General features: G+C 51.9%; 1 protein-coding gene across 1 annotated transcript; it reads left to right on the top strand.

The window, feature by feature from the left end:
* Positions 1 to 564: 564 nt before the first annotated feature.
* On the top strand, positions 565 to 11,126 carry C1QL1 (complement C1q like 1; the record flags this gene model as incomplete). Its single annotated transcript, XM_080713549.1, has 2 exons — positions 565 to 1,161; positions 10,947 to 11,126. 2 exons carry the CDS (start codon positions 565 to 567, stop codon positions 11,124 to 11,126), a joined length of 777 nt encoding a protein of 258 aa, XP_080569675.1.
* Positions 11,127 to 14,198: the final 3,072 nt, after the last annotated feature.

The raw sequence follows: 14,198 nt of genomic DNA, 5'->3' as shown, positions 1-14,198 counted from the left end.
CTCCCCTTCCCTGTGGGATCGTCTCCTGCTTAGCTGACTCTTGCCCCTTCCTCATTTCAGAGTCTCAGTCCCTCGCTTTCCCTCTCTCCCCCTTTCTCCTCGGGAGTCCCCCCGCCCGAAGCCCCGCCCACGCAGGCCCCGCCCACGCAGGCGCCCGCGGCCCAATTAGGCGCCGGCCCCGCCCGCGGCCCCACCCCTCGCGCTCTCGGGCCGTGCGGAGCGGGTGGGCGTGGCCCAGCGGAGGGGCGTGGCCCCGAGCGGGAGGCGGGAGGAGCTGGCGCGAGGCGGGAGGCGGCGGCCGCCGGGCTCAGTCCGGCCGCGCAGCGGGAGGGAGGCGCGAGGCAGGAGCCGGAGGCTGGGCTCCGCAGCGCAGCCAGCGCAGCGCGGTGCCCGGGGCCTGGCCCCATGCCCGCAGCCCCGCCGGACCGCCCCTGAGCGCGGGCGCCCTGCCCGCGCCCCCCGCCCGCCGGCACCATTGCCCCGACGGCGCGGCCGGGCGGCCCGGCTCTTCCCAGGCTCCGCGCCGGCCGGAAGACCCTCCTGGCGGCCGCCGCGGGCGTGGTGATGCTGCTAGTGCTGGTGGTGCTCATCCCGGTGCTGGTGAGCTCGGGCGGCCCGGACGGCCACTATGAGATGCTCGGCACCTGCCGCATGGTGTGCGACCCCTACCCCGCGCGGGGCCCCGGCGCCGGCGCGCGGCCCGACGGCAGCGACGCCCTGAGCGAGCAGAGCGGCGCGCCCCCGCCCTCCACGCTGGTGCAGGGCCCCCAGGGGAAGCCGGGCCGCACCGGCAAGCCGGGCCCCCCCGGGCCTCCAGGGGACCCGGGCCCTCCGGGTCCTGTGGGGCCGCCCGGGGAGAAGGGTGAGCCTGGCAAGCCGGGCCCTCCGGGGCTGCCGGGCGCAGGGGGCAGCGGCGCCATCAGCACGGCCACTTACACCACAGTGCCCCGAGTCGCCTTCTACGCCGGCCTCAAGAACCCCCACGAGGGCTACGAGGTGCTCAAGTTTGACGACGTGGTCACCAACCTCGGCAACAACTACGACGCGGCCAGCGGCAAGTTTACGTGCAACATTCCCGGCACCTACTTTTTCACCTACCACGTCCTCATGCGCGGCGGCGACGGCACCAGTATGTGGGCGGACCTCTGCAAGAACGGCCAGGTGGGCCAGGAGGGGGCACGGGGTCGACCGGTGGGGGGGGCACCCAGGAGCCCGCGGCAGATGCGCACTGATCAGAGTCGACTGGCGCGCCCGGCGGGCGCAGGTGGAAACCCCAGAGCGGCCGCCTTGGGCATTACCTGCGGGGATGTTCGGAACCAGCGGGCACCACCGACTCCTGGGGTCCTGGGCTCCGGATCTAAGGCAGACGCTGCCGGGTGCCCGCGGCATGGGATTGCGGGAGATTATCCCAATTAGTAAGAGCCCAGGGCTTTCGGGCGCGCGGACTGGCCCTTGGTGGGTGGGTGGGGTTGGTCCTTGGCTGATATCAGCTGAAAGCTGAGATTCGGGCTGAAACCCACAGGCGATAAGGGATCCGGGGCACCGAGTAGGGAGCACCAACCTCCGCGCCCGCCGGCACTTAGGCGCGCCCCTCTGCGCGCAGGCAGAGAAGGCGGGCTGCAGGAAATGTTTTGGGCACAAAGGCAGAGGGAGTCCAGCACGCAAAGCCTCAGCTGCAGTACATTCCCCGCCCTCGAGAAGGGACCTTTGGGCTGACCTGACACCCTTTGCAAAATTCAGGACTGCGTGGTCCCCTCCCACTGTGCCGGAGCTCCCCAGCGCAAGAAGGTGGCCTCCGGGGAAAAGTTTTTCCTCCAGAGGCGGGACGAAGAGATGGAAACTACCCCAGGTCCAGCTCCTCCTGACTCCTAGAATGTGTGTATGGGGGTGGGGTGGGGTTCCGGAAGAGGTCCTCTCCTTTTGCTGGAGTGCTCCGGGACCATGGTACCTGAACCCCAGAAGCTCTCTCCTTGGAACCACCCACGAACATCAATCTAGACCCAATCCTGCCTCAGGGCTGCGACCTTACCCACCTCTCTCCCAGTGCTCCCAGCTCTCTCAGGCTGAGCATTCTTTTGCAAAACGGGGATCCCTGGTCAGAACTAAAACTGAGCTAGTGGGACTTGGGAGGAATCTGCTGCGATTGAGACACAAGCTCTCATTGGAACCCGTCCTACCAGGGCACTACCCTGAGGCGCTGCTGGCCTTGGGCTCTGCAAGGCTGGGGGGTAAGTGAAGGAGAGGGAGTTTGCAGAAAGCCTATCAGGGGCTTGGAAGTCTGACCCCTTTTCTCTTTTCCTTCGTTCTCTGGCTTCTGCCTCTCCCCTTTCTCTTTCTTCTCTCTCTGTTTCTTGTCCATCTCTTTGCTGCATCTGCCATTTCTGTCCGTTTCTCCCTGGTTTTCTGGTTTTCTCTCCCCTGGGTCAACCCTTCCTCTTGTCTATTGCTTGGGTCTCTCTCTTCTCCCACTTGTGTCTATCAGGCTTTCCAGTGTCTCTCCTCTTTGTCCTTGGTTTCTGACCAAATGTGAGGCCCCAGTATAGTATCCAGCAAAGGCTCATTCTGCAGACAGCCCCACGATTCCTCTTATTAATCACCAATAAGGGATGCAGCAATGTCACCTTCGTTGATGGAATATCTCCCAAAGAAAGTTTGGGCTGTCACAAAGCTGAGTTTCAGGAGGCTGAGGGCATGCCTGGGTAGCAAAGCAGTCCCTAGGCCACTGGTGGGCCCTGGACCCTGCGCCACCTTGGTAGGTCATAGCAGGACCCCAGAGAAGAAGCAAGAGGAGGCTGCAGAGATCATGTGTGCTTGGGGTAGGGCAACTTGCTTTAGTCACTGGGAGGTGAAAGCCCCCCCCCCCTTTTGTACTAGCAATTGAACCCAGGGACATTCTACAGCTATACCCCAACCCCGTGTGTGTGTGTGTGTGTGTGTGTGTGTGTGTGTGTGTGTGTGTGGTGCAGGGGTTTGAACTCTAGAGCATTCTTCCTCTGAGCTACACCCCCAGCTCTATCTCTTTCTTTTCTTTCTTCTTTTTTTTCTTTCTTTTCTTTTTTGTGACTGTAGTACTGGGAATGGAACTCAGGGGGCTTTTACCTCTGAGCTACAACCCCAGACCTATTTTATTCTTCATTTGGAAACAGGATCTCACTAAATTCCTGAGAGCCTCACTAAATTGCTCAGGCTAGCCATGACCCTGGGATCCTGCAGGCTCAGCCTCTCAAGTACTGGGATTACAAACATGTGCCGCCACTCCCGGCTACCCCCAGCCCTATTTGTTTTGAAACCAGATTCTCGCCAAATTTCTGAGGGTTTTATTTTATTGCTGAGACTGGTCTCCAACTTGTGATCCAGCTGTCTCAGCCTCCCAAGTACTGGGATTACAGGTGTGCCCCACCACACTCAGCTTTGATCATTTATTTATTTATTTATTTATTGCTGTACTGATGATTGAACCCAGGGACATTCTATCTCTGAGCTGTATCATCAGCCCTATTTTTTTTTATTGTTTTGTTTTGCGGTACTAGGGATGGAACCCAGGGGCATTCTACCTCCAAGCTATACCCTCAGCCCTATTTTTTATTCTTTATTTTGAAACAGGGTCTCACTGAGTTGCAAAAGGGCCTCACTAAGTAGCTGAGGCTGTCCATGAACCACGATCCTCTTGTCTCAGCCTTCCAAATGCTGGGATTGCAAGTGTGCACCACCATGCCTGGCTTATTGTTCATTTTGAAACAGAGTCCCACTAAGTTGTAGATGGCCACACTGAGTAGCTGAGGCTGGCAGAAAACCTACAATCCTCCTCCTGTCTCAGCCTCCCAAGTACTGGGATTATAAGTGTGTACTACCACACCAGGCTTTATATTTTTATGTTTATTTTTTATTTTTTGCAGTACTGGGGATGGAACCCAGGAACATTTTAACTCCAAGCTACACTCCCAGCCCTATTTATTTATTTATTTATTTAGGTACTAGGGGTGGAACCCAGGGCCTTTTCTATCTCCAGGCTATACTCCCAGACCTACTTTATACCTTATTTTGGAAACAGGGTCTCACTAAGTTGCTGAGAGCCTCACTAAGTAGCTGAGGCTGGCCTCGAACCTGTGCAGTCCTCCTGTCTCAGCCTCCCAAGCATTGGGATTACAAGTGTGCGCCACCACGCCTGACTTTATTCTTTATTTTTGAAACAGGGTCTCACTGAGTTGCAAAGGGCCTCACTAAGTAGTAGTTGAGGCTGTGCACAAACCGCAATTCTTCTGTCTCAGCCTCCCAAATGTTGGGATTACAAGTGTGCACCACCACGCCCAGCTCTACTTTTTATTTTGAAATAGGGTCTCACTAAGTTGCTGAGGCTGGCCTCAGACCTGTAACCTTCCTGTCTCATCCTCCCAAATCCTAGGATTACAGGTGTGCACCGTCATGCCTGACTCTAAAGCCCCTTCTTTCCCCTCCAGTAGGAGCAAGGTGTTGGGGGAGCCTAGCAAAGGGGGCTCATAGGAGTGGGTACCACAGGCTTTAACTAAGGGTTTCAAAGACCCATCACTTAATAGTTACTTAGAGCCGGGCGTGGTGGCACATGCTTGTAATCCCCTGGCTTGGGAGGCAGAGACAGGAAGGAGGTGGAGACAGGAAGATTGCGCTGGTTCAAAGTCAGCATTGCTGGCTTAAGAGACCCCGTTTCCAAAATAAAAAAGTATACGCCGGGCGTGGTGGCGCACGCTTGTAATCCCCGCGCTTGGGAGGCAGAAATAGGAGGATCGCGCAGGTTCGAAGCTAGCCGCGCGCGCTGGCTTAAGAGACCCTGTTTCCAAATAAAAATGTAAAAATAGGTCTGGGAGTGTAGTCCGGAGATAGAAGGGCTTCCAGGAACCCCAGTACCACCAAAAAAAAAAAAAACAAAATAAAAATAAAAAAACAAAATAAAAAAGTATAAAATAGGTCTGGTTCAAAGTCAGCCTTGCTGGCTTAAGAGACCCTGTTTCCAAAATAAAAAAGTATAAAATAGGTCTGGGAGTGTAGCCCGGAGTTAGAAGGGTTTCCAGGAACCCCAGTACCACCAATAAATAAATAAATAAATAAATAAATAAATAAATAAATAAATAAATAATAAATACTTAGACTACCCTCCTGCCACTTCCAAAAATAAAACAAGAGAAACTAGGAGGGCTTCAGCCCTCTTCCTCACGTCCTTTGTGGTTTCTTTCAGATTGCCCAGGAGGGTCATTTAATCTCATCAGTCGTTCCACATGGTTGTTTTGAGCCTGTGTTACGAGCCAGGTTGGGGCTTCTACCAAGGACTTTATCCACTCATCCCTAGGACCTCATGGCCAGGTTGGGGCTTCTACCAAGGACTTTATCCGCTCACCCCTAGGACCTTATGGCCTTGGCAGAGGGACTGTTTGGGTCATAACACACTCTAATGAATACTGTGTTAAAGACAGTCACTAGTCACCAACTTGTGACTTCTGACCCCAACTGTGTTGGCTAAGGGGAGTGATTCAGTGTGGCCTACTGGGGCTCAGAACAACCTAGTAGTAGGAGAGGATAGTGTACTTGGAACTCCACCCCCACCCCAGTGAGGAGACACAGCTAGGGAGAAAATAAAAGGTCAAATGTAGGGAAAGACCCAGGCGTGGTGGTGCATGCTTGTAATCCCAGTACTTGGGAGGCTGAGATAGGAGAATTGCAGGTTCTCCACCAACCTCAGCCCTCTGCAATTTAGTGAGACTCTGTTTCCAAATAAATCATAAAAAATAGAGCCAGGCGTGGAGGCACACGCTTGTAATCCCCACGCTTGGGAGGCTGAGACAGGAGGATGACACAGGTTCAAAGCCAGCCTCAGCTACTTAGGCTCTCAGCAACTTAGTGAGACCCTACTTCTAAATAAAAAAAAAATTGGTCTGGGAGTATAGCCCAGAGGTAGAAAGTCTCTGGGTTCTACCCCTAGTACCACCAAAAATAAAAATAAAAATAAATAAAATAAAATAAAAAATAGAAAAAATAGAGCTGGAAGTATAGTTTAGAATAGAATGCCCCTGTGTTCCATTCCTGGTACTGTCTCAAAAAAAAAAATATATATATATATATAGCTGGGGTGTAACTCAGAGATAGAATACCCCTGGGTTCTATCCCCAGTACTGGGGAGGTTGGGTGGGGAATGTAGGGAAAGGCTGGCTCAGGGGTGGGAACACTTAAATAAGCAGAGAAAAATAAGACAGGGCTGGGCAATGAATAGGAGCAGAAGAGGGGGCTGGCACCTCCCTCTGTGCCTTCAGGACCAGGGACCACCGGGGCTCTGCACTTTTTCTTACTGGCTTCCTGCTGCAGAGAGGCTTCTAGAACTTTGTTGGGAAGGCAGAGCTAAGTCTGGGCTCTGGCCCTCCCCTGAGCAAGATGACTTGGGGGTGGGGTTGCCACCTTCCCTCTGACTCTGTCCACATCCCTCACCTGGTGGTCTCAGGCCTTGTAACAACATGATGAGCCTGAGGAAAGGGCTGTGGGTTGGGAGCCATGTCCTGAGTTAGCCGAGCGTGGCTGCCTCCACAATAAACACAAAACTGATAAGCTGGACTAGGGGTGGGGTCTGCATGGGGGCATGCCAGGCCTTGGGGCGCTGCTGGTCCAGAGAAGGGTGCTGTGAGGAGGTTTTACAAATGGGGAAGAGCACCAGGCGGGGGTGCACGCTTGTAATCTCAGTACCTGGGAGGCTGAGACAGGAAGATTGCAGCAGGTTCAAGGCCAGCCTCAGCAACTTAGTGAGGGCCTCCACAACCTCATGAGACTCTGTTTCAAAAAATAAATAAATAGGGCTAGGGGCGTATCTTGGAGGTAGAATACTCCTGGGGTTCAATTCCTAATACCATAATAAACAAAACCCCAAATGGGCAAAGGCTTGGAGCACAGTTTGACTAAGGTGAGGAGGGTGGCGTGTATACACGGAGGGCTGCAGGGTAAAGGCCCAGCTGGAGATCAGCCTCTTACCTGGTGGCAGTAGAGGGCCCCCAGGTATCTTTTCTGGCCCTGAGTGCACAGTGCCTGGCACATCAGGGACACAGCAAATGTGAGAAAATGCAAGTGTCTCCTGTGGGCCAGGCCAACTCCTTATGAGGATTTACATCTGCCCAGCCAAGACCCCAGCATTCATTCTGGGGACAGGGGCATGTTTTTTGCACACACACCTTCCTCAACCCACTTTCCCTGGTCAGACCATGGCCTCAGTTTCCCTGCTGGCATTCCTGGAGGAGATGATCTACAGTGCCCCTCGTGACAAGGGTGGACCTGCTCTCCTGCTTCTGTGGCAGTTTCAAGGCCTCACACTTCTCTGTGGCCCCAGGATGAGCTGGATGCCTTAGCTCAGTGTTTTCAGAGTTGGGCAGGAATGGGGACCCCTGTGTTCTGGTTGGATCCCCTACTGTCTAAGGATGGAAGAGCATAAATTCTCACTGCCTCCATGGATAATTAGGATAATTACAGCAACAATCATGGTGATGAATAAATAATAAACATAAGAAGAACTATTCTGATGCCTGTCACATCACCGGGCGATTCCCGATGACAGATGACTGTATTCTAATGGATTTGGCTATTAAGGAGCACACTGTTTTAATGAGTTAAGGCTAAATTAATCTGGGTAATAAAAATAATTGTTATTAGTAGTAATTTATTAGCAAAGATAATGAAATGCATGTGTAATAATAAACACTACCAGGATTAGGGCCCAGGGAACAATACAGAAGTTGGCTGCTTGCTTTCAACTCTTCTTTAGTAGCTCAGAGCCCCATCAAGATTATTTTTTTCTTTGTCATCTAAAGGCTTTTGTAAGCCAGGCGTTTGGGTGCCTCCCCTGTAACTCCATTACTCAGGAAGCTGAGACAGGAGGATTGCAGGTTTGAGGCCAGCCAGCCTCAGCAACTTAGACCCTTAGCACCTTAGGGAGACCGTTTCAAAATAAAAAGCGAAAAGGAGCTGGGTGTGGTGACTCATGCCTGTAATCCTAGTACTTGGGAGCTGGCACAGGAGGATTGCAGGTCTGAGGACAGCCTCAGCAACTTAGTGAAACCCTGTTTCAAAATAAAACATGAAAGCCGGGCGTGGTGGCGCACGCTTGTAATCCCCGCGCTTGGGAGGCAGAGACAGGAGGATTGCGCAGGTTCGAAGCTAGCCGCGCGCGCTGGCTTAGGAGACCCTGTTTCCAAATAAAAATATAAAAATAGGTCTGGGAGTGTAGCCTGGAGATAGAAGGGCTTCCAGGAACCCCAGTACCACCAAAAAAAAAAAAAAAAAAAAAAAACCATGAAATAGGGCTGTGATGTAGCTTAGAGGTAGAATGCCCTTGGGTTCAATCCCTAGTGTCAACATAAATAGGTGAATAGGAAATAAAAGGCTTTTGCTGTGTGTGGTGGCTTGTAATCCCAGTACTTAGGAGGCTGAGACAGGAGAATCATATGTTTGCGGACAGCCTCAGCTACTTAGTGAGGTTCTCCACAACTTAGTGAGATCCTGTTTCCAATAAAGAATAAAAAATAGGGCTGGGGATGTAGCTTGAAGGTAGAATGCCCACGGGTTTAATCCCTAGCCCCCCCCCCAAAAAAAAAAGAAAGAAAAGAAAAAGACTTTTGTAACAGTGGCAGTGGTGAGGCAAGTCTTCTCATCCATTTTTCTAGACAGACAGCACCTCCCCTCATTTTATCCTCCCACCTTTAGGGGACCAGGAGTTTTCCCAGTTAAGCTCTCCAAACAGTTTCTTCCCAAGCTGGCCACCTGTGTAGAGATACACCTGCACATCTGAGACCCCAGCGTTGATCTGGGTCAGGGGCAGAGAATGGGTGAAGGGGTATGGGCTTAAATGAAGGGTTGCATGCAAGTACCTTGGGTCCTTATCAGTGCATTGCGGCTAAGTCAGTGGCTTCGGCACAGCTGACCTCCAGTTCTGCCTTCAGCCCAGGAGAGAGGAGAGGCCCCTCCCCTGATTTGGCTTAGTTGAGCCGAGACATCAGTCCAGGGGGATGGAAGGGGAAGCTGCTTTCTGGGAAGGGGCAGCATAGAGAGGGGACCACTCAAGGCAGCCTCCCCTACCACAGCCACAGCCTAGGAGATGCTTCTCTTTCTGTTCTCTACCCAGGATGTGCTGGGGAGGCCCCACATCCTAAGTCTCAGGACTTATGGTGCTTCAACTGTTAGAGAGGAATATTTGGAGGTAATTTAGCCAGTACCACACACACCCCTATATACATATATATTTCTTAGTATTGAGGATTGAGCCCAGGGGCCTTTTACCTTTGAGCCACACTCCCTGCTGCCTTGTTTTGTTTTGAAATAGCATCTGGATAGGTTTTTGAGAGTCTTTCTACATTGCCGAGGTTGTCAGGTTGTCATCAAGCCTTCAGTCCTTCGGCCGGCCCGGCGTGGTGGTTGTAATACCCGCCCTTGGGAGGCGGAGACAGGAGGATCGCGAAGGTACAAAGCCAGCCTTGCTGGCTTAAGAGACCCAGTTTCCAAATAAAAATATAAAATAGGTCTGGGAGTATAGCCCAGAGGTAGAAGGGTTCCATCCCCAGTACCACCAAAAAAACCCCAAAACAAACAAACCAACCTTCGGTCCTTCTGTCTCAGCCTTCTGAGTACTGGGATTACAAGTGTATGCCACCATGCCTGGCTCACCCCCATTATCTTATGGCTATAGTCAGAACTACTAAAAGTGACAGCAGGCTTCCAACCTAAAAGCTGGTACTTCTCTAACCCATTGTCCTGCCTGTCCCCTCCCCATCCCAACAAGGTTGTCAGATTAAACTGAGGATGGTGGAGGCTCGAATTCTGCCAGGCATAGTGGTGCATCCCCATAATTCCAGCACTTGAGAGGCTGAGACGGGAGGATCACAGGTTTGAGGACATCCTTAGCAAGTACTAAGACTCTCATCAACCTAGCAAGACCCTGTTCCAAAATAAAAAATAAAGAGGACTAGGGGGTATAGCTCCTGGGTTCAGTCCCCAATACCACAGATAAATAAGGCTAAAAATCTTTTCACCCAGTTGTTCTTTGGGGGGTGAGCCAGGAGAAGCAGAAAGTCCTCTCTGACCAGGGTAACACTCCAGAGGACATAATTACAGGGCTGAGGCCCTTAGGCCCAATCTAAGCCTCAGAGGGGGAGAATTACCAGGCCTTCCATGGAATGAACTTCAGAGTTCATTGGCCCTGGTTCTGGGGGTGGTGCTTACCAGCAGCCTGGTATTGGTCTAGCCACATGACATGGGTCAAGATTCAACCTTTTGTCCATCCACCGACCTAAGAACAGGTGGATGTAATTGAAATGTAAGGCATCAAGCCGGGAGTGGTGGCTCAAGCTTGTAATCCCAGCATTTGGGAGGCGGAGACAGGAGGATCACAGTTTGCAGACAGCCTCAGCTACTTAGGCCCTTTGCAACTCAGTGGGACCTTGTTTCAAAATAAAGAATAAAAAATAGGCCTGAGGGAGTAGCTCAGAAGTAGAATGTCCCTGGGTTCCATCCCCAGTACCACAAAAAGAAAAGAAATGTAAAGCATCGTTATTATTAGACTAGAGAGAAAGGAATGATGAGAGAGAGGAGACCCTCCGTTTCATGGAGGTCTAGAGCAGCCTTCTCTGCCCGGGAGGACTTCCATGCTGGAACATCCTCAGAAGGACTGAGGTGCTAGGCAGGCTAGATGGTAAGATCTGGGAGAATGTAGGAGGAAGACTCCAAATTCAGGCCCAGATGAGACCTGCTCTAGAATCCAGGGCTCCTCTCTTTCTGCCTCCTGAATGTGTAACGTATGATTGGGAAGGAGTGGGGTGGGATGACAGGGAGAGCAGGCTGAGCGCTGCCGCGGCCTGGCGTTAGGGCCTCCAGATCCTCACCATGTGGCTGCCTTCCCTCCCTACTCTCTCTCTCGCGCCCCCTCCCCTACCCCACTCCCACCCCCGCAGGTGCGGGCCAGTGCCATTGCCCAGGACGCAGACCAGAACTATGACTACGCCAGCAACAGCGTGATTCTGCACCTGGACGCGGGCGATGAGGTCTTTATCAAGCTCGATGGGGGCAAAGCGCACGGCGGCAACAGCAACAAATACAGCACTTTCTCCGGCTTCATCATCTACTCCGATTGAGCCCCAGGCTCCTACTCCATCCTCAGTTCTTCATCCCCCCCTCAGGGCTCCCCTCCTGGAAAGGGGCAGATGACAACCCATCCGCTATCCACCCCTAGCTGCCTGGCCCAGGCTGCCAACCCTCCCTGGCTGTGACACCCTGGCCCTTCCTCATCATCACCCTGGCCACAGCTAGGTGCCCCCACTGCAGAGCCACAAAGCTGGCCCAGCTTGCCTTCCTGTCCCAGGAGGCAGGTTGATTGCCTAGCCGTCTGCGATGTATATTTGCACAGTAGGACTGTTCACCATCCACCCTGGCCTGCCAGCCAGCCAGCCAGCCCCAGCTTGGCAGGAAGTTGTTGGGTTGCTTCCTGCGCTGAGATGAACAGCCCTCCAGCTCCAGGGTGGCCCCGTCTGGGGGAGGGGTGGGTTGGGGGGACTGGATAGCTTCCCAGCACCCATAAAGCCCCAGCCTGTCTGCGCCCAGTCTGACCAAAGCTATAATAAAAAACATTTCCACCCCTTGGGGTTTTCAGTCAGTGCTCTGGGGAAGGCTGCAGGAGGGTACCACGGACCCTACCCTCTTCCAGACTGGGGAGGGGTCTTGGTGGAAGCTTCTGGGGGCAACCAGATGACAGAGTCAGAGCTGCTCCAGGAGAGGGGCCAAAGGGCTTGATGCCCGCTGTAGCGCAAGTGAGCCTGGGCAGCTAGAACAGAAAGCAGCCCAGTGACATCATCTTCCGTGGTGAACAAGTTCCATTTTTGCATTGCTGAAAGCAGCACCAGCATTCTCAAGGCACGGGACATTTTAAAACTGGTACCTAGATGACACTGTGACACTGTGATCCTGGCCTAGTCAGGTCATTCTTCTTGGACTCGGTTCTTGGTTAATGACAGCCATAGTAAGAAGCAAGCTTTGCATGAAAAGGTGGTTGATCTTGGCCCAAGCATTTTACCTCTGGGCCTCAGTTTTTTCATCAGTAAAAACGTAGGTAAACCGGGCATGGTGGCGCACGCTTGTAATCCCAGTGCTTGGGAAGCTGAGACAGGAGGATCGCACAGGTTCAAAGCCAGCCTCAGCTACTTAGTGAGGCTCTGTTTCCAAATAAAGTATAAAATAGGTCTGGGAGTATAGCCCGGAGGTAGAAAGCCTCTGGGTTCCACCCCCAGTACCACAAAAAAAAAAAAAAAGTTAAAAGCCGGACGTGGTGGCACATGCTGGTAATCCCCACGCTTGGGAGGCTGAGATAGGAGGATCACGCAGGTTCAAAGCCAGCCTCTGCTGGCTTAAGAGACCATGTTTCCAAATAAAAATATATAAAATATGTCTGGGAGTGTAGCCTGGAGGTAGAAGGCCCCTGAGTTCCATCCCCCATACCACCAAAAATAAATAAATAAATAAAAACAGGTAAAGAGACCCACCTCATTTGATTAAGGATTAAAGAGGTCTGATATATGTGCTCAATAAATGGCTCATATTGCTTATTAATTTTTAAATTTTATTTGCAGCACTGGGGACTAAGCCCAGGGGCACTCCGCTACTGAATTCCATTTCCAGATCTTTTTGTTTTTATTTTGAGACAGGGTCTCCTAAGTTGCCCAAGCTAGCCTTCAACCTGTGATCTTGCTGCCTCAGCCTGCCAGGTAGCAGGCATGGGCCACCATTTCCGGCAGACATCCTTGTAAAGGTTGCAAAAGGATTTCAGGAATGTCATCTCACTCGAGTCCCCCAGTGGCCCTGGTGGTTGGATGGGTAGTTTTTTTGTTTTTGTTTTCTGGGGAGATGGAAGAGCTTGCTTAATGTGACATAGTTGTTGAGTTCTAATTGCACCTGAATTTAAGACACAGTAGTCTCTTGCCCTGCCAGTACCTCCCTCACCTCTTAAAACTGAGAGACCATGACAGTTACACAATTAAGGCAATTCTAAGCAATTAGAGCTGATATTTAGAGGGCACCCACCATGTGTCACACACTATGTAAGCACTTTATATTTTTTCATAAATGCATGTGGGGTGGGGAGTGGGTTCACAGGAAATACTACTATGTCCTTTAACATGGAAGTTAGCCACTTTTAAAATTTACCTATGTATTTATTTTGAGACAGGGTCTTGCTAGCTTGCACAGGCCCGTATCAAATTTCTGGGTTCAAGCCATCCTCCCACTTAAGTTGTCCCAGTAGCTGGGGCTACAGGCACATCTCATTGTGTCTGCCTGTTTTACCCATTATTTTATTTATTTATTTATTTATTTATTTATTTATTTATTTATTTATTTATTGTGGTACTGGGAATGGAATCCAGAAGTATTCTATCTCCAAACTACACCCCCAGCCCTAATTTTTCTATTCTTTATTTTGTTATTTTGAAACAGAGTCTCAGTTGCAAAGGGCCTCACTAAGTAGTAGCTGAGGCATCCTCAAACCACGATCCTCCTGTTTCAGCCTCCCGGATGCTGGGATTACAAGTGTGCATGCGCCACCAAGCCGGCTTGACTTACCCGTTTTCGATAAGGACACTGAGGCCCAGAGAGATTACATAACTTGCCAAGACCACAGAGCATGGAGCAGGCAGGTGCCAGTATTTGAAACACAGACCATGCCCTTACCCAATACACCTTATTTCAGAATTGTGACCTCCAAAGCAGAACTGAGGCCAGCATGGGGGAGCCCCGCCCCTCTACTCCCATTGCAACCCTGCAGAAGCCTGCTATGTTTATAAGCATCTGCCCTGGGCAGTTGCCACGGGGTGAGGCTCTTGGACAATCCCAAGGCTCTACATTGAGGGACGGTCCCATCTGGCTTCCCAGTCTGGCTCAGCTGGAGAAACAGGAAGGAGGGGTGGCCTCCCTCCTGGCCAGGCCCTATGTATGGACCCTTGTCATGGCTGGTAGACTTGAATGACTTTCTTTATCCTCTCTTTTCTCCCCTACTTCCCCCCCACTGCCAGCTGTGGCCATTTAATAAAATTAGCTTAATGCTTGTTCCTTCCCTGTGGGGTCTGAAGATTGAAATCTGCGGGTCCCCTCAAAGCCAATAAAACCCCTGGCAGGTCTGGCTGGAAGTAGAGTCTCTGTGGGAAGAGTGATTAGATTGG

The sequence above is a fragment of the Muscardinus avellanarius genome (genome assembly GCF_963383645.1).
Source record: "Muscardinus avellanarius genome assembly, chromosome: 16".
NCBI classification, from domain to species: domain Eukaryota; kingdom Metazoa; phylum Chordata; class Mammalia; order Rodentia; family Gliridae; genus Muscardinus; species Muscardinus avellanarius.
The sequence above is the reverse complement of the archived record's forward strand: the minus strand, read 5'-3'. Positions and strand labels throughout refer to the sequence as shown.